The sequence below is a fragment of the Lissotriton helveticus genome, chromosome 9 (assembly GCF_964261635.1).
Source record: "Lissotriton helveticus chromosome 9, aLisHel1.1, whole genome shotgun sequence".
Lineage (NCBI taxonomy): Eukaryota > Metazoa > Chordata > Amphibia > Caudata > Salamandridae > Lissotriton > Lissotriton helveticus.
Window position 1 is genome coordinate 1,266,295,347 of NC_136070.1, and position 24,899 is coordinate 1,266,320,245.

At 44.3% G+C, this 24,899-nt stretch overlaps 1 protein-coding gene across 1 annotated transcript in view; it reads right to left on the bottom strand.

Annotated features, from left to right (window-relative positions):
* LOC144782452 (laminin subunit beta-1-like) overlaps positions 1-24,899 on the bottom strand; it is a 385,361-nt gene that overhangs the window by 114,260 nt on the left and 246,202 nt on the right. The window contains exons 15-19 of the mRNA XM_078661828.1: positions 19,478-19,630; positions 16,245-16,406; positions 15,019-15,140; positions 8,334-8,454; positions 4,112-4,304 (exon numbers count right to left, since the gene is read on the bottom strand). Of these exons, the coding sequence (XP_078517954.1) occupies positions 4,112-4,304; positions 8,334-8,454; positions 15,019-15,140; positions 16,245-16,406; positions 19,478-19,630 (751 nt within the window). The remainder of the gene's footprint in view (positions 1-4,111; positions 4,305-8,333; positions 8,455-15,018; positions 15,141-16,244; positions 16,407-19,477; positions 19,631-24,899) is intronic.

Here is a 24,899-nt window from a genome sequence, read left to right on the forward strand (position 1 = left end):
TGACTCAGGGCAGCACGGCAAGGTAACTTGCAGCACAGCCCTGGGCCACCACTCTGGTAAACGTCCCTTGTATACCTGTCAGTCCGTGGCAAAGCCAGACTCAGGCAGAAGGTTCCTCTGGAGTGCCCAGGAATGCCCCCTGAAGCTGGCTGCCTGTATTCCATATGACTGCTCTGAAGTGCATTTCAAGTAAGTGAGGCAAGTAGATGTCAATCAATCAATCAATCAGAGTACTTTTAAAGCGCACTACTCACCCGTGAGGGTCTCAAGGCGCTGGGGTGGGGAACGCTGCTACTGCTCAAAGAGCCAGGTCTTGAGGAGTCTTCTGAAGGCGAGTAGGTCTTGGGTCTGCCGTAGGTGGGTAGGGAGGGTGTTCCAGGCCTTGGCCGCGAGGTAGGAGAAGGATCTGCCATCGGAGGTCGTTCGTTGGATGCGGGGGACAGCGGCGAGGGCGAGGCTGGCTGAGTGGAGCTGGCGGGTGGGGGTGTAGAAGCTGAGTCTGCTGTTCAGGTAGGCTGGTCCGGCGTTGTGGAGTGCTTTGTGGGCGTGGGTGAGGATGTTGTGCTTGTGCATGTGTGGCTGCATACGCCGTGTGAGCTGTGCTTGTCGTGCATCTGAATGTACGGGCAGGACAGTAACCAACTCATGTTCTTGTACGTAATCTAAGAGGAATTAGGAAGATTTCTCCAAATTAAGCAAAGAGCGGAGTTCAGAGTTTCCAAATTCCTGACAGATGAAGCACGCCTTGAAGAGATGAACATTCCGCTTCTTGTTTGTGTTGACACGGAATCTCTGAGAACAGTGTGAGGTTAAGGACTGCGGTCTGTGTAGGTGAGAATATCCATGGCCTGCAACTTTTTCAACTAAAAACTTTCTTCTATAGTGAGAGCGGAACCACAAGCACTGCTCAGATACTATGAGCCGATGCACAGCCACATGGACTTTCATAGGCAAGACCCAGGATATCTTGGTATTGGGTGAGTGCCTACCATTGCCTTAGACTCAGCTGGGCTCATCGTCCTCCTGCAGACCATGTGTAGTTTCCATCACTTTATTCAAGACCCTTTTCCAGGCTAAAACAAAGTAATTACCAGCCCACATTATATTGGTGGGAAGGAGGGGCATTTAAGACTTGTGCTACCCTTTCTCCAGAAGGACTTGGACCAGCATTGCTGACGTCTGATCTGATACATAAACAGTTGAGTATCCCTTCCACTATAAGCTGCATCCTGCTGTGGAACCTCCCTACTGGGCAATGAAGTGCTTGGAAGCAGAACATAGGAACACTCAGGCCATCAGCTTAATACCTTCAGAAGACAGGTTGTTTTGTAGCTATGGCTTATTACTCTGAGATTAGTGGAGGGATCCCATTGAATGTTTCCTGAACATCAACAAATGGACTCTAATGAGTACTGCTGCAAACCCTGTAGCATCACCACAGACAAAGAATGCTACTAGCCAAGGAACCAGACTTCACTCTGCAACAAACTTCTGCAAACACTCTAGGGTGAAGACTCCCTGCTAATGGAAACACGCGGAGATCAACCCCCTGCTGAAAAACCCATCCTCTGACCTGACTGACCTCAAGAACTTCAGACCCATCTCCCTCCTTCCCTTCCTAGCCAAGGTCATTGAGAAGACCATCAACGCCCAACTCTCTGAATTTATCAAAAGGAACCATGTCCTGGGCATCTCCTAATTCGGCTTCCAAAGAAATCTCAGCACTGAGACAGCACTCCTCGCTGCGACCGACAACATCCACTGCCTCCTTGACCAAGGCAAAACCACAGCCCTACTGGACCTCTTGTGTGCCTTTGATACTTTCTCCCACTGCACCCTAATTACGAGACTCCATGACGGCAGCATCCGCAACAAGGCCCTGGACTGGATCCACTACTTCCTTACCGGCCGAACACAGCAAGTCAGACTTCCTCTATTCCTCTCAGAACCTACAAAGATTAGCTGCAGAGTTTCCCTGGGCTCCTCCTTGAGCCCCAGCCAATGACAACATGGCCCCTCTCGTGGCCATCGTCAGGAACCACAGACTCAATGTTGTCTCCTACACCAATGACACCCAGCTGATTCTCTCCCTCACAACAAACCCACAGCTGCAAGAATCAACTTTCACAGGGGATGAAGGCCATTGCCAGCTGGATGAAAGACAGCTGACTCAAGCTCAACTCGGACAAGACCCAAGTACTCAGCCTGTGACCCGCCCCCTCAGCCTGGGATGATTCATGGTGGCCCGCCGCACTGGGAACCCCTCCCACCCCCATGGACCACGCCTGTGACCTCGGTATCATACTGGACTCCTCGCTTACAATGACCCTCCAGATCAATGCTGTATACTCATCCTGCTTCCACACGCTCCACCTGCTTCGAAAGACATTCAGATGGATCCCCAGAACGGTGGTCACCCATGTGCTCATCACCAGCAGACTCGACTATGGCAAAGCACTGTCCTGCGGCGTCACACAGAAACTCCTCAGGAGACTACCGAATGTTCAAAATGGTCCTTCACATGCATTGCCGCAGCCACATCACATAACACCTTCTACAACTCCACTGGCTCCCAGTCAACAAGAGAATCACCTTCCAGCACCTCACAAATGCCTACAAAGCTCTCCACGACGTTGAAACCACCGCCTCTCATTCCACATCCCCGCCAGACAACTTCGCTCTGCCAAACTTGCCATGGCCACCGTTCCACAAGACCAGAATCGGAGGAAGATCCTTCTCTTACCTCGCTGCCACAACCTGAAACATCATGTCCCTCCACCTGAGGCAATCTCCGTCACTGACCCAATTCAGGCAGGATCTCAAGACCTGGCTCTACGACTGAACCTCCACGCCCAGACGGATCAGCAGCACCCCTCCCCACTCAGCGCCCTGAGACCCTCACGAGTGAGTTGCAGCGCTATATAAACTCCTGAATGATTGATTGAAAATTGTTGACATGCAACTTTTGTTCTAGTGGGTGCTTTTGGTTAAAGAATGTTTTGTTGCTGATTCTTTTCTACCCTTTTTTTTAATTTTTGTTTTTTTAGAATGTTTAATCCAAAAAGCTACCAGGAGAGAGATAGAGAGCACACACTTGACATGCAGTCAGAGTAGTTCCCAACTCACCCTCAGTAGTATATGCAAGGGAGCAAGATATCTTCAGAGGTTGTGTGACAGCATATGTTCACCGGGTAGCCACCTTTCTATAAACATGTTACTTTGAATCTAACTTTCCCAATCATCTTTCAGCTCAGGTCTCTTGTGCGATGAACTTGGCTCTCAAGGCCTTTGCCAATCTATGGATACAGGTTAAAGGCAATCCTTCACTTTTGTAGCATGTGAGGCTTGGCTGTCAGAAACATCTGCAGTCTAAAACCGCATAATGAGCTTAAGTTGCAAAGGTAAATTCAGATCTAAGATCTCTGCACATGTAGATGTAAGCCAATGCCTGGGCTTAAAGCTCTGCTTGGATGACACTTAATCTTAAGGGCGTGTTGTAGAGGTAAATCCGCTGTAATATCCTGTGCCAGCCACTAGGAGCTAACAAAGAGGAAACACCAAACACAAGCAAATCATAATGGGCCCGATTCACAGAATTAACTTAAGACAAAATCCTAAACTTACTACTTTTGGTATTCACAGAAGTTAGGATTTTGTCTTAAGTTTGTCTTAAGTCTGTCTTAAGACAAACTTAAGACAAAATCCTAACTTCTGTGAATACCAATAGTAGTAAGTTTAGGATTTTGTCTTAAGTAAGTTCTGTGAATCGGCCCCAATGTTCTTATGAAATTTCTATGTAATTCAATGCAAGGATTATCAGTTTTGATAAAAAGCAATATATAAATCTGCTTAAAACTTTGTAAAATTATACAAAGTGAAACAGGAAAAACAATATTACATTCCCAAAATATTAAAATACATGCATTATATAAGTTACCATTTCTTTTTAATTATTATTAAACTCTAAATTATTGTTTGGCAATTTAACTTCCGAAACTTGTTTCATTTCTTTTATTTTTGATGTCTTACAAGAAGTGGTAGGTTATATCGTTCCCGAGCATTAACAACAGAAGATCTGTGTGCCTCGAGCACAGCTCGTGGGGGTACTTACGTAACGCCCCATCGTGTATGATGGCTGAGATGCTGCACACCAGCTTGATGCACATTTCGGCGAGCGCGGGCATGGTGGCCATCTTGAAGGAATCCAGGCACTTGTACCGTTCCATCTCCTCGCGGTGGTGCACGGAGATGGGGTCATTTCCATGGAAACCTGGCAGTTCTGAAAACCTTGGCAGTAGAACCAGCTGAGGGAATAAAGGACACAGGATATATGAAGAGGTCCATAACATGATGAGCAGATATTAGAGAGAAACACACAACACATGGAGAGCCTTGAGAAGACTATCGGCCTCATTTAGACCTTGGTGGACGGGTTACTCCGTCACACCGGTAAAATATTAATCTCATAGGAAATAAAGGAATTTAGATTTCATTGGACGGGATATCCATCACCGTTGTGACGGAGTAACCTGTCTGTCGAAATCGAAATCTATGAGCTGTGGGGAAAAACTTAAAAGGGTGAACAAAGATCCAAAGGATAAGCCTTTCAGGAGGTACGGAAAGAGTGGTTATGGGATCCTTAGTAAGGGTCACTGAACAAGCTGATATAAATTATATCAGTCCCAGGATGCTTCCACCTTATCAATTCCAAAGTTAATCAATTTCAGCCACATTTTTTCCTTAATCATCATTTTATTTCACGTTTTGTTGAATTGTAAAACAGGGCGATTCCAATTTTCAAGTGTGTGTATAATGCTCATTAGCCTTTGATACAGCATGTCAAAATCCCCAGTTCCATAATTGATACGAATAAGTTGACCCAATGCATTTTGAGTGTGTCGCTCTTCGTATCAATTATGGCACTAGGGACCGGTTGCAGTCTGAGGCTTTAGTCTATCTGGGTCGCATCAGACTTGTGGTTCCAAGGCATGAATATGGGGGAGAGGAATGCTCAGGTGCCTCTGCGTAGCTGTGATGGTGCGGACTGGGAGAGCACTCATTGGTCCAAGGTGACTCTTGTCGATGGATAAAGGTTTTGTCTAGAGAGAGTTGTAGCACTCTTGTGCTGAAAGACTTACAGTTCATAGATTCTGTCTGATGTAGGATGTGTTTTCTTGTGTTATGGGTGTATTATTTTTAAAGGATAAATGTTAGGACAGGTAGCTTCTCGTGGTGGGGGAACATATGTCTGTGAGTCTCCCGTGTATTGTCGTGGGGGATTCTGAGTGCCGAACTACAAAACAGTGAGACCTGTACTTGGGTTCAGAGGTTACGGGGCTCTGTCTTGTGGATCACGGTCATTTACCAGTGTGTACCCAATGCTGCACTCCACTTGCAATGGCCAAGTGCTCCCTTCTGGGAATTGATTCTCTGAGGGTAGTGGGGTCAAGATGTCAGGGTTTAATCCAGGAGGTGGTAGTGGTTTCAGGCTCCGGAAGCAGTGTACTACAATAGACAACACTTAAGAACCTGACTGTCTAGTGAGATAATAGTACTTGAAACATTATGATACATAAACGTTTAGGTTTGGCCTAGAGAACCATACCAAATGTGATTATAACTTCCTTATGTTTGGTGCTACAAAAGAGTTTATAACACTGTGCTTTAGGGTTGTTGTGATTCTATTGCGGATGAGTTACGTCACTCGGCTAAGTTTGAAGAGCCTGGGTCTCCTCGCTACAGTAGGAGTTGGGGGTGACACTCTACAGAGATACAAATGCCGAGCTAAGGAGATGCTACAATAAAAGAAGGGATACCAAAAATAGCTTCTCTCTGGCCTTACAAAATGGCTGCCAAAACCATACCACCTAAACATCAGCATACCCACCTTTGGGAATCGTTAGCCCTTCTCTGCGTGTCCTAGAGGCAAGATGGCATGGTATTGGTGACCACTAGGGGTCACTAGTCCTGGACACTACAGTCCTAAATCCCACTAGACCCTGAGTTGGAGACACCTGTAAAACTAGTGAGTCAGAGAGCCATAGTCAGTATCCCTGACTCGAATAGATGCTGCCCCCAGAGTCTGCCCTACATAGCCTTGTTGAGAGTAGTGGCTCTCAAAATGGGACACACACTTTGTGACCCCCTTCCACCACAGCCCAGACTGATATTAAAAACCTTTACTGTTCAAGGGAAAGCCACCCGCGTGGCCCTGGGATTTTGAGTTCTCTGTGGGAAAACATATATCTGTCCAGAATACATACAGGGTCAGGGTGGCACAACTTGTCATAGGCACGCAGAGAAGGTTTATTCCTATAACTTCTTTTAAAGCGTTTTGGTTGCAAGCCTTTCTGTCCAAAACTGGGAAAGAAATATATGCGCCTTGTGTCTTGCTTCATGCAGAAGTGAGACCTATTATGTACATTAAGAAACATGTTCCACCGTCCTCAACCAATAGGATGCTTGACTGGATGTTGGTCATTACAACGCATGCTTTCACAACGCATGCCATTACAACAAAACTTTTACAACGCAGGATCCATTACAATGCATGCCATTACAACGCATGTCATTACAACGTACCTGCTATTACTATGCATGAAATTACAACGTAAGTATGGGTAAGTAATTTATAGTGTAAGTGTTGGATAGTGTAGGGGTTAAACTTACTATTCTAACTCCAGGGGGGCGTAATAGTAGGGTAAGTGTTGGACGGTGTAGGGGTTAAAATTAAATTAAATACTTACCCATACTTACGTTGTAATAGCATGCGTTGTAATAGCAGCTGCGTTGTAATGGCATGCGTTGTAAGGGCATGCGTTGTAATGGATCCTGCATTGTAAAAGTTTTGTTGTAATGGTAGTGCGTTGTGTTAGTTGCGTTGTAAAGGATGTTTCCTGCTTGACTGAGTCAACGTATGGCATGTTCTATTAGTGATTTCCTGAGGCTCTGCATTGACAGGTTGGGAGGTGAGTTCATCATGATGCGGCGGCATCCTTACGTTAGATAACTGCAAGGCCATTGCATTTACAGGCAAAGGCTCTGCAGTGGGGTGACTTCTGTCAGTCACCTTGAAGGTGCTGGGTGGAAAGCGATGGCACTGCTTATCGTGTGAGTTAGAGGAGACCTCCTTCTCTGAAAGAAGCCTTCTTGCCTTATAGGCTGGGGACATGGTATTGTTTGAAGTCTTGTGAACTGGTAGTTGCAGGACATCAACATCTTAAGCTATGTGAGGGTGATTTGCATATCATGGGGCATCTCTCAAAAAGGGACAGTGGTTTGCATAAAAAAGTGATGGAATGTAATCCAGAGGCCCTGCCGCTGCAGCGTTTGTATTTTTAAAATCAATGCACACTATTCTTTTATATTTCAAAAGCTAGATAGCCCTTAGCAAGTTATAAATCAGAGATTTGATGGACTCTGGAAATATATTCCTAGAAAGTGAGGGCACCACTCTGTAAATTATCCCTTGTAGTAAGCAATAGGTTAATAAATTGCATTCTTAACACAGCACATGCTACTTTGCTTGTACAGCTAATTAAAGTAGCAAATAACACGATGCAGTTGCCTAAGCGATGGGCCCTAATGGAATTCTAATTTGGGCGGAAACATAATTCTGCAGGATATACATACGCCAACTAAACTACCTTGCTGGCGTTTGAGTGTGATGATGACAAAAGACTCAAAGAAGGAACTTATATTTGGTACATGTTGCTGGACTAGGTGACATCATCAGCTGGGTCAGGAATCCACATGAAGAGGTGTGATCATATTTCATAGTAGAAACTAGGAGTGGGCGATACATTCCGCTCAGCCGGCGGAGTTGGTGGAATTTGGACACTCTACTTACAAGCGTAACACAGAGTTCAGGCTAAATCCCGCCAACCGCCACGTGGCGGAGTTTTTCTTGCATGCAGCTCGCCAATGGTTTTTGCGTCCCCTAGCATTATTTGCAGGCTTTAGAAGGGCACCTGGCAAAATTCTTTCTGATTGTGAATGGTCAGGGTCGGTTGCGACCGTTCGCAGTGGGACAATCTATGGGAGCAGCGGCACCCTCTGGTGTGCCACGTGGTGCCTTATTTTTCAGCGCAGGATGAGTTTCCGTCACTAAAAATCAGGTTGAGCAGCGCAGCATGCCGATTTCCGCCCGTTCGCGGAACTCTGTGGAATCCTGCGGAGTTTCCATGTAACTCTGCTGAATTCCAAGGAGTGAAACTCAGCCAGTTCCACCCACCCCTAGTGGAAGCCCCTTCCCCAGGGATCTCTCTGTTGCCACACATGTATGTTCACCTCTACCAGCCACTGGGTACTCACATTGACACAGACCTACTTACCGAATCGACTAAAATAAAAGCTGCCATGTGCCGGTGCTGCACGCCGAAGCGCTGGAAGCGGATCGCGATCTCATACTGGTTGCCGGGCTCGAAGCAGAAGGGCCTGGATAGGACGATGTACCTGGGAGAGGAGTGAGCAGCAGAGAGAGAGCGAGAGAGAGAGAGAGAGAGAGAGAAAGAGAGAGAGAGAGAAGAGAGAGAGACACACGGAGAGAGAGAGAGAAAAGGAGAGAGCAAGTGAGAGAGATGATAGGTTACTTTACATAGTACACTGTTACCACAGAGGGGAGCATTACAAAGCTAGAGGAAATACTCACGGATCTCAACCTGGGGTAACAGGGGTCTCTGTTGCTACCCTGGGCTTACCCTTTGCTACCCCTGGCACTGCCGTTGCTACCCTGGTGTCAATGGTCATGCAAGGAGAAGCCAGAACAGAATGCAAACTAGGGATCTGTGTAGTTTTCACCCATTGTCCTTTCACTACCCGTTTGCATCAAACAGGAGGCTGTTAAGGGCTTTGGGTGGGACAAGTATTAACTGTGTGTTGTCACTGTGATAAGAGAATGAGTGCGGTTCCTTCAGCTTCCACAGGCTTTCTGAGAAATCTGTGTCCATGAAAATTACCCAATATTTAGGCTTAACTAATCATACTCCTCTAAAGCACAAATTTAGCAGAGAGGGGGCGTTTTCTTCTGCAGTTCTGTATGATGTCACCTATCCTTGCATTGTGTATGATACACTTACTTATGGAATGTTTAAGGCAGCTCTCTTCATGGCTATGGCTGACACTACCATTTAGACTCCATTGCTATGCAGCAGGTACATCCCAAATATGAATGTGGTTTTAAACCCACACAACCCTGCCCTGCATTTTGTACTGATACCTTGGGGTTTTATAGCTCATGCTTACAGGAGCATGTGTGCGATGGCTCACCTGGTGAAGCTGACCTAAGACAACCCAAAAGTAGCAGCCCTAATGGCATTGCTTTCCCAGCATTCACTACTTCGTTGACACCCTGCCGTCTCTGATGCGCTCCATCCACAGTAGGGATGTGATCCAGCCTTCCCCTTTTACGCTTGCAGTAGGTACCACTCTACATGGTTACTAACTGCTCTAAAGCCCAACACTACATAGGATCCAAATATCGGGCCCGATTCACAGAACTAACTTAAGACAAATCCTAAACTTACTACCATTTTGGTATTCACAGAAGGCACTTACTCATTTCGGTATTCACAGAAGTTAGGACTCCTACTTTCTTACTTACCTAAGAATTGTTAATTGATATTTGGATTACAAAGAAACAAACCTTGATCAATTTGTTGCACATTCATTTTGAACTCAAGGCTGGGGCTGTAGGCTTTGCTAAGAGTTTTTGTTAAAGAACTCTTCTTAAGAGGACTTTTCACATGTACATATATATTTACATTTTGAGCCTTTATATATATACAGAGCCAAAAGGAAACTATTCCTAACTTCAGTAAAATAGTGCATAGTGATGTAGCTTGAGGAAGGCATTCTAAAGAGCTGTGAAGGTACATGTGTTTAGCAAGATATGTATGTTTCTGAGTTTACCTTCCAGGAGCTCACAGTTACCTGACATTGCTAAGCAATATTTGTTCACATCAAGTTAGGTTTATTATTCCAATGACAAGTTACTTAAGACATCTCTTTATCTAGTCACGGTCTACTAGAACCTGCAGAACCTGCAGGCCGGCAGAAGCCACCGCCGGCCTGGAGGATGCGGATTTACTGCTGCGTTGTGAGAAATGACCCCCCGCCAGATTAGAATGGCTGGGGGGTCATTTTTCCGTCCGCCGCTTTTCTGCCACGAGACCGCGGCGGAAAAGTTCTAAAATGATGGCGGTGTCTATCAGACACCGCCAGCCATATTAGGATGCGTGTTCAGACATGCTTTCCGCAGCGTTTTTTCCGCCGTGGAAAAGCATGTGGTCCTTTGCTTCTGGGTGCCCGCAGGGGCCCCCAGAGTGAAGGTGGGGGTGCGGGTGCACATGGGGGGTACCTATGGTAACCCCCTGCAGTTGCATGCACGAAGCGGCAGGCACCGTGCGGTGCCTGCCGCTTTGTGCATGCAAATGCACTGCTTGCATTTTTAACATTGCGGTCGGTGTGCAATGTTAAACATACAGGATGTGACCGCCAGGGTGGCGGTCACATCCTAATTTGCACGGAGGGACCACCGCTGCCCCTGCGAACGGTCCCTCCATCTCTGGGGTGGCGGATGGACGCAGGTCCTTCCGCCATCCTAAGGGGGCCCCTAATTCGAGCTCTGTGCACAGTAGCCAATAATTATGGTTTAGCTGAATCCCACTTCTAACCTGAACTGAACACAACCATGAGCAGCTTAACACTTGGAGACTCAGGCTCAGGCGCTATTTACACCTTCTTCGTGCTGCATTTCAGTGACTCACACAAGTCACCCCACAAGTTTGTAAACACTGTCTTGGCAAGTGGGCATCACTGTTGTTTGTATCACCAAATTCTCAATACAGCTAACACTTAATGTAATGCTGCGGTCTGTGCGCCTTAAAGATTTAAAGGGCGTGGCTGTAAAGAAGTGTTCTAAAAAATGTCATTATTTCCTTGCAATAGTGGGTTACGTAATATGTTATTTCAGACCAGAACTGAAGCACTAAACTGTGATCTCAGTCATTCGTAGGCGGCAGCACCATAATGGGTTTCTTGCACACAGGCAGCTACAAAGTTAGTCTTAACATGCTAATGTGTACACTTGATATTCATCAAACAACGCTATAATAATGACTTAACCAATGTTTAAAAGAATTAACCCATATACTGTATGATCTATAATGTGATGTACAATGCATTCAAAAGAAAAGCACCAACAACAATGGAGCATTGAGATCACATAGTGTGCAGCAATGTTTATGTATGCCTTTGAATTATCCCAGGTAAATACAACCCCTGCACACAGTGCTTTGTCACGTAGGGCCATATTATTAAGAACGGAGTTAACATTATCGCTGTTTTAGCAGCAGGAAACGGCCGCTAAAGCGGCGATAATGGGCTTGATAATATGCCCTTGAGAATTCCAATAGAAGCCCAGGTTCTGGTGTGAAGGACATCAAACCTGGGCTTCTATTGGAATTCTCAAGGGCATCTTATCAAGACCCTTATCGATGCTTTAGCAGCAATTTCCTGCCGCTAAAGCGATGATAATGTTTGCACAGTTCTTGATAATATGACCCGTAGTCTGCAGAACTGTACTCTGTTCACCTCTTGATTAAATATTGTACATTTGTAATCAGAGTCTTCATTTTCAATTGACAGATGACTCCCAGCTCATTCTCTCAGACAATCCTCCATGACCAGATCTAACTTCACCAAATAAATGATCCATGTAGCAGAAGGGATGAGAACCAACTGCCTGAAACTCAACATGGATAAGGCTGAAATGCTGATCTTCGGAAACAATGGGGCATATGTACCAAAAGAGAGTTTTGCGATTCTCAAATGGCGATTTTCAGCGATTCGCAATTTGAGAATCGCAAAATGCAATGTATGTAGGATTTGCAAAAAAATCTGCAAGCCCTACATATTTCTTAATTGCGACTCACAAATTGCGAATCGCAAATAAGGAATACCTTCACATTCATTCCTATGGGCCTAAAGGCCCATAGGAATAAATTGGAAGATATTCGCAATTTGCGACGAACAAATAGGTAATTGCAATTTGCAAATGCACTTTCAAGGGTGCAAGGGTGCCAAAAGGACACCCTGTTGCACCCCTGAAATATGCATGTGTGCACATGTTACGCACATACATGCCCTAAGGGCATGTATGTGCGCCATATGGCACTTTTAGAAAAGCAAATAAGTGCTTTTGTCTAGAAAATCGTAAATTACCACCAATTTAAAGTTGGTGGTAATTTGCGATTACTTAAGGCCAAATAGCAAATACCTGGTGCTTCCAGAATTGCATTTAAGGAATTGCAATTTGCAATTCCTTAGTTGCATTAGCAAAATGGAGAATTGCAAATTTTGCAATTCTCTATTTTCCGATGGCCTTTTGAGATGATACATCCCAAAAGGCTATTTCCCATTTGCAAACGGGCCGATTCTGAGAATCGACCCGTTTGCAAATGGGAAAAAGGCTTGATACATATGGCCCAAAAACTCCCCCTGGTAGCCATCAGAGCTCAGTCTTGCTGCATCATCCACCAACCATGCAAGCAACATGGGGATCATTTATTTGAAACTTGTTTTTATTGGCATTTCGTTATCATAGCAGTACAGACCATGTAAGTAATCACATATGCTAGAAAACGTAGGATAAAAAATTCAAGGAGAAAGGAAAAAGCGCAAGCATGTGAATCAACATCATGGGGATCATTGGATTGGGTCTGCAGAGGCTGTGGGGGTAGGGCGTTAGAGGGGTCAAAGACTCGTTTTTACAGTGAGCCGGGTTGCTAGAGGGCGGGAGCGTTATGTTAGATTGGGCATCGGGCCTATCGCCCCGGGAGCAGGGTAGAAGTGTGGGACTGCGGGTCACCAACGTCCGGCACTAGTCGTTGGTCAGGGGCTGCAGGCTCGCGGGGTGGGGGGGGTCCGTCGGGGTGGGTGTAGTTGTGGGTGTGGGCGTGGTCGGGTCATCGTGGCGCATCAGCTGTCGGAAACCATGCAATAGCATGGCCCATTCCATAGAGATGGGGTGTTTACGGGCGCCTTTAGCTTCCTCCTCTCGCAGGGCGTCCTCTTCTGCCGCCGCCCATTTACATACTGCCCCTGTCCATGCTGCTATAGGGGGGCCCTCTAATGATCGCCAGTGCATAGCTATACATCTTTTCGCTAGTAGTAACACTAGGGATACAAAGCGCTTGTGTGCCGGGAGCTGTTTCGGAATGTGGAAAATGCCCAACGCGCTGGATTCCCAGGTGTCTAGGGTGGTGAGGCCCGTGAGGTACATGGGGATCATATTAGATGACAAACACAACATAGCCGCTCAGGTTAACGCTGTCAGCTTCTCCTGCTTTCACATACCACACTCCCTTAAAAAATATTCAGATTGTTTCCCAAGAGCTCCAGAGGTACTGTCACTCAAGCCTTAATCACCAGCAGACTTGACTATGGCAAAGCACTCTATGACAGAATCCCTAACCACAACCTCCACCGTCTTCAGAGCATCCAGAACGCCGCTGCCAGACTTGCCCCGAACCTACTCCTGTGCACCCACATCACGCCTCACCTCAGAGATCTCCATTGACTGCTGATACACAAACGCTGCCAATTCAAACTCCTCACACATGCATACAAGGCACTGCGCAACATTGGACCAGCACACATCAACCCCCCACCTCCAATTCCAGCAGCCCACCAGACACCTACACTCTGCCTCTCTCTCTCACACACACACAACCCGCATCTGCAGAAGCAGAACAGGAGGGCTAGCCTTCTCATACCTCACGCCCAAAACGGAATAACTTCCCACTGGACCTAAGTGCCTACTCCCCGAAAGAAGCCGAAGGCCTGGCTCTTCAACTAAGACCTTGCAGACGACCGTCACGCCGCTCCAGTGCCTGGATACCCCTCGGGTGACTAGTCCCACTTTACAAATCCGTATAACATACAAAACAGAGACATCTTCACTTTGGAGTGTTTTGTAAATTGTGAGCAGCAGCTATCACAATTATAAAGGGAGTTCCATGTGGTAATGTGCACAAAGAACATAACCGTTAACAGAAATGTTGAGCTAAAACATCTTAGCCACTGGGAATATCTCTATTGTTTACAATTCCTTAACTTGTCTGCCCGTTTTCTGCCTAAACCACACACAAAGGGCCTGATTCACAGAACTAACTAAAGACTAAATCCTAAACTTACTACTTTTGGTATTCACAGAAGTTAGGATTTTGTCTTAAGTATGTCTTAAGACAGACTTAAGACAAACTTAAGACATACTTAAGACAGACTTAAGTTAGGATTTTGTCTTAAGTCTGTTTTAAGACAAACTTAAGACAAAATCCTAACTTCTGTGAATACCAAAAGTAGTAAGTTAAGGATTTCGTCTCAAGTTAGTTCTGTGAATCGGGCCCACAGAAATAGTTGAACTAAACCTCACAACATTTCTCCTCTTTGTTTTTTACATTGAGTGTTGGAAGTAAATGCATTTGTGCTTTGGAGGTTGAAGTATAGCAAATGTAGGCTCCAGGAACTGCCTTATAGACCCATTGCATTGGGAGTCCTCTTCCGCAGCTCTCATGCTGTCGCAAAGTGACTCATGCATAAGCATACTATTACGGTTCCCATTCCAAGCCCTGCTACCAACGGCCATCTTCCTCCAGCAACCGTGTGCATTTGACCAACTATTGAGTCCGAAGAAGACTTTATCATTTCAGCTGCCCCTATTTGTGAGCTCAAATTCTGTATTTTTCAAAGCCACCATCTCAGGGTTACTGGGCAGTGAGCACATACATCTTTTCCACCCAAAAGAATGCTGTAGTAGATTAACATAAAAGAAATACAGATTTGGTCCAGTAAATAAACATATACAGTGCTTTCTGGTGGGTTATTTATGTTATTATGTTATGTTATGTTATTTATGTCCTTTTCTGCCCCTAGAATATATACAGTTCTTCACCCCAATGGTGCATCATATGTGTGCTCTACTGGTCAGCCTGTGTCTTCCTGGGTCTCCCCTCTTACCTTTCAGTATGAGGCAGCTTCTCGTTGTACATCTGTTCAGAGGGCAGCAAATTCCCGCAGCGGGCACTCATGGGCAACATCTGGGAATTGACACTCACCAGGGCCTCCCAATCTTCAGTAGACTGCGGCAGGTGGGTGCAAGGGAAGAGACATGTCCATAAGCACAGACCGGAGGCGGGTAAGAGACAGACAACAAACACAGTGCATGCCCTAACCCAAGGATCCTACACAGAGTGCATCAAATACTGAATGCAATCATGAACACACCAGGAGGGATGGGAAAATGGTAGAGCAAATCAGGTTCCCAAAGGGAATCAATGCAGTGGAGGAACTAGGCATTTTTGCAGTGACATTATTGCTTGACTGCTGCCCTGGAGTTAGATACCATGTGACATATGTAGGTAACACGTTTTTTGCGATTCTCAAATTGCGATTTTTAGGGAATCGCAATTAGAGAATCGCAAAATGCAATGTAGGTAGGATTTGCCAAATATTCTTCGAATCCTACATATTCCTTATTTGCGAATCGCAAATTGAGATTCGCAAATAAGGAATACCTTCCCATTCATTTCTATGGGCTAGAAGGCATAGGAATGAATGGGAAGACATTCTCAATGTGCAATTCCCAATTAGAGAATCGCTAATTGAGAATGCAATTTCAAGGTTGCAAGGGTGTCAATAAGACAACCTGTTGCACCCCTGAAATAAGCATGTGTGCACATGTGGCGTACATACATGAGCTAAGGGCATGTATGTGCGCCAATTTTTCAGAGAAATCGCAAATTACCACCAACCTGAAGTTGGCGGTAATTTGCGATTCCTTAAGCCAAAATCGCACAACTTGGGTGCTTCCTACATTGCATTTAAGGAATCGCAATTAGGGATTCCTTAAATGCATTAGCAAAATAGGGAATCACAATTTGGCTTCCTACATATGGCCCTTTGACAGCTATCACCTTGTCCACTGAACACTTATATATATATATATATATATATATATATATATATATATATATATATATATATATATATATATATATATATTTATATATATATATATATATATATATATATATCGATACATAGGTAGATAGATAGATATATCAGCAGTGTAGTTTCTGAAATATTTTATTTGCAGCGAAGACTAACTATAACAATAAAAAAGAAACAGCCGCAGTCTGAATAAGCCCATGTATTACGTATTATGTTTGTTTCTCGCTCTGTACCTCGGGCTGGTACCGGATCATGATGTCGTACTCCATGGCGTAGGGGATATTGTTGATATGGAATAACAAGCCGGCTCCATCCTTGATGCGGGCGAACCCAAGGCCCGTCCAGGTTATCCTCTGGCCCGGCTCGTGCTCCTTGCGAATGATCTCCACATCTGGCTGCAAAAACAAATAACAGGTTAGCATTTATGGCCGGATTTAGATCTCGGTGGACAGGGTACTCCACCACCAAGGTGACAGATATTCCATCAGTAGAGAAATAAATGTAATTATGTCCTATAGGATTTATATTTCAGCGGATGGGATGTATGTCACCGTTGTGACGGAGTACCCTCTCCGCCAAGATCTAAATCAGGTTCATAGTCAAGAAAGGTAAAATCTCCAGAAAAGATGGTTTCAGGGTTATAGTTTGGACATTTGCTTTGGTGGACAGGCAGTGATGAGTAAACGCAGGCACCACAGTGTATTTGTAAGCCGTGCTTGATGGAGACTCTCTCCGGGAGGCATTCATTGCCTTCCAGGAACCACAAATGTGGGTGACTCTCTAGTTTCAAGAGCCTCGTGGGCAACACAGGTTTATCGCAATGACCAGGGCAGACCCAATCGTTATGCTTCCTATCGCCAACCATGAGCATGCAGTGAGTAATTACACCATGCACACTGTGGTTGACGTGGACATTGTACTCGTGAAAGAATAGAGGCATATTGGAATGTAGCTAAGAGATGTCTAATAATGAACACCCCTAGAGTCTATCAGACGCTGCACAAAGGAGACCTGAGCCATTAGAACGGCACCAGTTATAGTATCATGAAAAGGTTTTGTTGGGACGGGATGGATGTGCCTGCACTTAATGTCCAGCCACTGACCGTGGTTATGGTACGACACCTTTGCAACTGTCCGCGACTAAAAACCACATGGCAAAGCTGCCACCCGGCAGGTCAAGAAAATGGGTCCTTTTGCCTCATTGTTGGTTAGTACAAGAAAGTCACAATAGGGATGGAAATGGTGCCTCACAACTCTGCACTTTAGTGCTACTGCTCCTGCTGCACTAGTGATAACTGCACCTTTGGCATTCTCTAGAAGGCTACAGTATGAACGGGGGTTCTCATGTGCAGTCCTGAGACTCTGGAACAGCTTCACCCAGCCTCATCACTCAGCCTTATCCTAGCAGAGGAGACCTGGCCCATAGAGAGATGTTCCTCTTGATGATGTTAGCAAGCCCATTTGGGCGAGGGTCACGAGTGACAGGTCCGTGTCTGGCATGTGTCAATCAGTGAGAGGTGACAGACTCCATCATGAACCTTGTGAGCTGCCTTGATGCCTCACGGCCAGCCTACCCCTGCCCCTGCACCCGATGGCATTCAGAACAATAATATCAACCCCATTGTGCAGTAAGGCACTTTCATAGATCTGTCCTTCTATTCGCTTGTGTGATGTCACTTTGCAAATTCTAAATCACACAAATATTCAATTTTAGTAAATTTCTTACAAAACGTTTTCACAAAGAATGTTTGAAGAGTTTGAGACTCTATGGGGGCTTTTCACAAACGTAAACAAACACGTGTGTATTTCAACAGGTGTTATTTTACTCTTACGCTTTTGAGTAACTTTACTACTTTTGGCTAGTCACTATTCACAAGTTTAGAATTATTCAAAAGTATAGAGTTAAACGTCCCACCTGTTTGAATTCAGGGGGTGCAGCATAATTCACAAGAGTAAAGTTGCTACTTGTAACTTTTCCCACATAGGGCCCGATTCACAAAAGTAATCTGAGACAAAATCCTAACTTTATGACTTTCGATATTCACAAAAGGTACTTAGAAGTGGTAAAGCTAGGATTCCTAACTTTACAACTACTAAATGCCTTTTGTGAATACCGAAAGTCGTAAAGTTAGGATTTTGTCTCAGATTAATTTTGTGATTCGGGCCCATAGGGCGGGAGCAGAGAGCTCCCTAATTGAGTGTACGGAAAAGTTTAAAATGTATTAAACTTAAGAAAAATTAGTATGAATGTATGCTAAATATTAATATAAATTAATTTGCAATGTTTCTTTTAAAGGTAGAGCAAAATAAAAAAAATCTGCTAAACATTATCTTAATGTTTCATTAAATATTACAAATTTTTAATATATTAAACTGAAATTATTTTTCTTAACATTTAAATTTAAAATATCCCAGCTAAGCAATAACTTTTATATGGATTTAGTATGTGGCCCAAATGATCTAAGCTTATACATAGAATTAATTTAGAATAATGTAAATATTGTTTTAAAAATATTAACTTACATTATTGTTCACATTTAAAACAGGCTATTGACATATTTGATAATAAATAGATATCTAGGTTTTATTTATATATACTTTTGTTAAAATTATATGAAATTTATGAATACTTTTATAAAGTTAAAACAAGGTAATTTAATTTAACATTAGTTCTTATGGGCTTTTATTTTAGGGCCCCTACCTTTATTAGTTTCAATAGTAGGCTGTTGCAGTACCAGTGGCTGAACGTGTGTGGTACTGGACTTACTCCAGCTCTGAGGTACAGTACGATTACAACTGTTTTGGAGAAGTTTGTGAATAGCAGTGGGCTCAGTCATTTGTGGGCGAGTGCAAGTCCCTCCATAAAACCCTCACTAGCCTCCTTTAAACCCTTCTTACTCTTCCGTAAACCCCTGCCATTTATTTGTATATATTCTATATCTTCCAACCACTCCCACCGTTACCGTCTACATTTACTACTACAATGTATAGCTATGTGTGTGGCTATCTCTGTAGTTGGGGAGGAGATCTCCGCAAGGTGGGATGGAGAGGTAAACCTCGGCCAGTAGGTTTGGGCCTGATTCACGGAACTAACTTAAGACAAAATCCTAAACGTACTACTTTTGGTATTCACAGAAGTTAGGCTTTGTCTTAAGTTTGTCTTAAGACAAACTTAAGACAGACTTAAGTTAGGGTTTTGTCTTAAGTCTGTCTTAAGTGTGTCTTAAGTCTGTCTTAAGACAAACTTAAGACAAAATCCTAACTTCTGTGAATACCAAAAGTAGTAAGTTTAGGATTTTGTCTTAAGTTAGTTCTGTGAATCGGCCCCTTAGTGAATAGCATTTTGTAGTACATGAGCAGTACTACTTTATTTTTACGAAGTGTGCTACAAAATGCAGTTTAAGAATAGGCCCCACCGCCTCCTCATCAGTATTCTGCCAGTCACCAGTGAAAGTAAGAGTTTTACCTTCTGTTGTAGCTGGCGAATGCGTCGCAGGGCAGCCCGCTGCTGAAGGACGCGGATGGTTCGGCGATGGCGCCGCAGCCTCGCTTTTCGTCCGTTCTGTATGACATTGTAATATTCCAGGCAGTCTGTAGGCGCCTCTGGCCGAGGGGATCCCTGGGAAGAAGAGACGGCATTGATCAACAAGAGAGGAACAGCCATGGGGTGTAACATGGCCCCCAGGCTGCAGAACACACCCGGCACGTATTCAATTTAGTCTGCATCATGCCCATAAAAGGCGCTTTGGATTTGCAGCATGGCAATATATACAAGCAATGCAAAACATTTTAATGAAATCATGCAGATATGAAAATGTATAACATACGTCTTCTGGACGAAAGATGAATCGTGGATCAGAGCAAAGCAAGCAGTGATACAACCTGGCACATCCCACAAATAATTGAATGTCAAAAAATGATTGCCCTTGCTGGTCAATGTCATAACATATCTCACAGCCACAGGCATACATTTGTTTTTACATGCGGTCTTTATGCATGTACATGAAAGCCACGCGAAGAAAACAAAATATATGTATATGATGATTCTACGGTTAGCACTGGTTTCTTTTGTAAGCCATTTGATTGCAGTAGATGAACATACAGTGTGTTATACTCACATGCCTACTGATGCTCATATGTGTGAGAGGCCCCTCATTGGCCAGCAGGATGGGATTTTATTCTAGGTGAAGATTTTTTCCATTTTAAGTTACTATTCAGAAGACCCATTTTGCTTGCAGTAGTGAAAGACTTTGACAGCTGTTTCCAGTTCAGGAGAAATGGAATGCTGAACTGACAAGTAGAGTCAGTTCAACAGAACATTCTTGTACTTTGTTTATACTTCAGGAGTAATGGAAAATGTGAAGAAAAAAGACACTTAATTAAGTGGACGTATGTAGCTTTACGCTTCAGTGGGATGGAATGTGAGCTAATAAAAGGAACTTAGGGAGTGGGGAGTAGGGAATCCAGACTGAGGCCTGGATTGCAAGTATCCCAGAGGCTGGTGTGCTGTTTATTGCAACCAAGACACCCAATACACAAGAGCTTAGAAGTTATCTGGTGTGATAAATAGCAATATTAAATGTTTGTCTGAATAATGGGGAATAACACGGAGATCATGGTGCTCTCTGTCCCAAAAGTGTACTGTCCGCAGATTTCTCTGACCTTTTTTATCCACAAACTTTTGGTGGATTGCATATAACGTAGGAAAACTTTGGGGGTGCAGAATTGATTGCACCCAGAAATTTCCAAGAGCTGTACTATGAATATGGTACGCTGCTCCACAGCACAACAAATGGCCTGTTCCCGCTGCGGGCAGGAGCAGTGCATTAGTGAAACTGGGACCCGCTCCTCCCAGCCACTGGTCTGCTTTTTACTGTGCAGGTGGCAATACAGCCAGCATTTGTAAGTGAGACAGACATCCCACCTCCACATCTGTGCAGTGAATGACTGCACCCGCTTGAAGGGGGATGTGGGGCGGGAGACTTGGGACCTCCTTATGCCCATCCGAGGGGCACACTGACTTTGCCCCAACACTTTGGTGCACAGTCAGTCAATCACCTGATAAGCTCCTTTGATTCTCAGTCTATAATACGACACAGGTGCAGAGACAAAGTGTTTCCTCATTTGCATGGAGGTACTTCCCCATTCAAACCAGGGCACACCCCCTGGAGATTCTGTTGGCATTCATATAGGGTATTCATGTATACACATATTCACAGGGTGAACTCCCGGCGGAGTCCCCCTTCCGATGCCATCCTGCAGGCAATAAGGGCCAGGGGCGCACCGGTGAGCTCCGATGGAACCCCTATGGACCCCCAGTTCTTAGTGCTGTGTCCAGTGCATCGAACAGTGTTGATTTTAGTTTTCAGTGGCCGATGGCCACAGAGACGCGTGAGGCCCTCAAGATGGCGGAGGAGGGTTGTGACTAGTGGCCGAGCGATCACCACCGGAGACCTACTGCTGAGAGGGGCGTGGAGCCTGAGACTAGCGGCAGGAGTGATGGAGTAGTGAGGGTGCCTCGGAGACAGACCATGGGACCCAGTGGCGCTGTGGGTGCTTGAGTCCAGCTGGAGACCTGACTTTGTTGCAAGCTTCCGCCGTCCTGAGCGTCCTCCCCCTTCCCACAGCTGGAGTCCGGCACAAACTCAAGATCAGCCCCGGGATCCAGCATGCCCCCTCTGCCCACCACCACCCGGCATTCTACCCCTACGACCATCACCAGCCCGGGATCCCTCCAGGCCCAAGATTACCGCCCTTGACTGCAACAGCAGCCTGAAGGCCCAGCTGAACGACAGCAAGAAGGCCATGCTCTGTAAATATGTAATATATAATTGTCCAACCCTAATCGCTTCTTAAAATGTAATCTTGAGTGAATTTGAAACTTGTATATATTTAACTCTAACCACTGGTAGATTATTGTACTTACTACCATGCTTATGTGAGTTTAGAGTTTATCTGTTTGTATCTTTTATGTTATGCATGTACTCTAAAGTCCTTATGTACTGTAACTGGTTCTATTGTAAAGCGCTCTGACACCTTCGGGTAAAGTTTGAGCTATATAAAAAAGCATAAATAAATAAATACAGTGCCAGCTGTATTACAGCGGCTTCTGTAACACCAAAGTGCCTCCTGAGGCTCAGAAAGCAGGTCACATGCCTGTGCTGCCCCCATGCACACCGTGTAATACGGTCCCAGGTTTGGTGGCCTCCACATTTCATGTAACTGAGATCCGTACACAAAAAGGGATTTGTACAGGCCTCGCGACATACCTAGGCACTTGTAATCGAAGCTGGAGGAATTTAGAAGATTGGAACAAGGGAGGATTCAGGGAGATCCTTGACTGGTGACAGAACACAGGGGGTCAGGGAATCCTAAGATCGCAAGAGTATATGTTTGCACCCTCTGTCCGTTTGTTAGCGATTCCTCATACTCGCGTTCTTTACAAGGGCGACGGCAGAGCGAAACACGAATGGTATCAATCAGGTAAAAATACTTTTTAAAGGGTCTCGTCCTCACTTTTTCATTGTAGGCATTAGTTCATGTAAACACATCTCAAGTTCTGTTTCATCAAAATCTCTGATATGGAAGTAAATCCAAATATGTGCCATATTATCAAGAGCGGCGATTACATTATCGTCGCCTTAGCGGCAGGAAACTGCTGCTAAAGAGGCGATAAGGTGCTTGATAATATACCCTTGAGAATTCCCATAGAAGCCCAGGTTCACACCATGCCCCATGGAGATTAACTGGGCACCTAAGGCTATAGGGCAGGGGGTCCTGTTTTGGCAACGTGCTTTATCCCGGTGGCTACCTGGGGGTGTGATGGAGACAGGACACTCTGTCCCACAGGTCACATATAATAATAGCAAATTGCTCCAGGTGCTTAAGAAGCAGCGCAAACACCCGTTGCACCCCAAGGGCACTTACTGTGATACGGCTCATGGTCAGAAGACAAGTGGTCTATTTTTAAGAATGAATGAGTGAAGGAACTGCACAATAAAGTGCTGAGACACTTTACATCCTACACTGACTTTCCTGAACAAATAGGTTTAAGGAGTTTGGAAAGATTGTCACAGCGTCTACATAAAGTGGCAGTGATTTCCAGACAGCTAGGGGCGGACAGAGATATGACCCGGTTACTTATTGGTTCTCTCCATTTCTCTGAATCCAGGTTTTACTCATCACAGTCCTCACACTTTGAGCAATCACTCCATCTCACAGGTATCATTTACTTGGAAAAGCAAAATCAAAACCTATTCCAACATGGCACCCGCCCTATATGCTCCATGAGCCTGCCTAGCATATGAAGGGAGGAAGCAGTCATCAATACTGCACCTGGATACCCTCACGGGTGACAAGTAGCGCTCTACATATCTACTGATTGATTGAATACTTGCTGATAATAACATAGACTCAGAGAAAGGACAGTGGAGGAATACATTCCCAATTATAATGGGAGGGAAAGAGGGAATTTAGGACTGTGATGAGGAAGTCCTGGAGTCGGAGTAGAGACAAATAGTGGGACGTAATCATATCATTACCTTCTTATCTGTCTTCCTCATCCGGGCCACGATTCACAAAAGTAATCTGAGACAAAATCCTAACTTTACTACTACTAAATGCCTTTTGTGAATACTGAAAGTCGTAAAGTTAAGATTTTGTCTCAGTTTCGTAGAAAACTATGAATCCTAACTTTACTACTAATAAAATCCTTTTGGGAATACTGAAAGTCGTATAGTTAGGATTTTGTCTCAATTTCGTACTAGTAAAGTAAGGAATCCTAACTTTATTACTACTAAATGCCTTTTGTGAAAACCAAAAGTCGTAAAAGTTAGGATTTTGTCTCGGTTTCGTAGTAGTAAAGTTAGGAATCCTAACTTTATTACTACTAAATGCCTTTTGTGAATACCGAAAGTCGTAAAGTTAGGATTTTGACTCAGATTACTTTTGTGAATCGGGCCCCCCATTCTTTATACTATGAGGAAATACTTAAGAAGGAAATGTACGATTTGTTGGACATTTCTTCCATAATATAAATAACCAAATGCAACCACCATATATACTGCAAAACTCATAAATATATGTTTCCAGAAAGTAACAAAATGGATGCTAAGAACAGAACTTTGGTCAAAAGGGTCTTGAGGTCAGCTATATCCTCACATGAAGAATTCTGCATACCTTTTAAGACCAGAGGCAAGTCCTAGGCAGGAACTGGTGTCTAAGAAAAACATTTGGAAGACACCAAGAGAGTTAGTTTGAAATTGATTAAATTTCAAATTTTCTGAATGCTTGGATAGCTGCCCATTGACTACGCAGGGTAAAAACCTGTAGTCCCAATAAAAAGAACACCCTGTAAACAATCTAAAGTCCTAACAGGATCATAAAGGGAGGAAATTAGACTTTTAGAAGAACACCAACGTTGAAAGTTATTCCAGTAACAAGTGTAGTGTTATAAGGAACACTGGTCCCTAACAAGAAGGTTATATAGTCACAGTTTGTGAGAGTAGAAATGCAATGATATCTACTTGTTGTGTCCTATTAGACATAGTCATTTAATGTAACCAATAAAAGAAACACATACAAGTGGGAACACAATTGTACATAAAGATTCAGGCATACAAAAAGTAGTGGCCGAACAACAACAATCTTGCCACCAATGTACCTTACTGGTGCAACTTAGCACATATTATTAGATTTATAAGATTGCGTCAAGGTGCGAGAAGTCGATGACGTTTCGATCCTTTTACATGAATGCAGGGACCATCATCAGGACAAAAGAATAATTGCCTGAGTCGATTACCTTAGACTCAATGGAATTGAGTATGGGGATTAGGCATCAAGGACCGTGGAGGATGGTCATGGAATGATATAGTGGCAAAACATAAGGT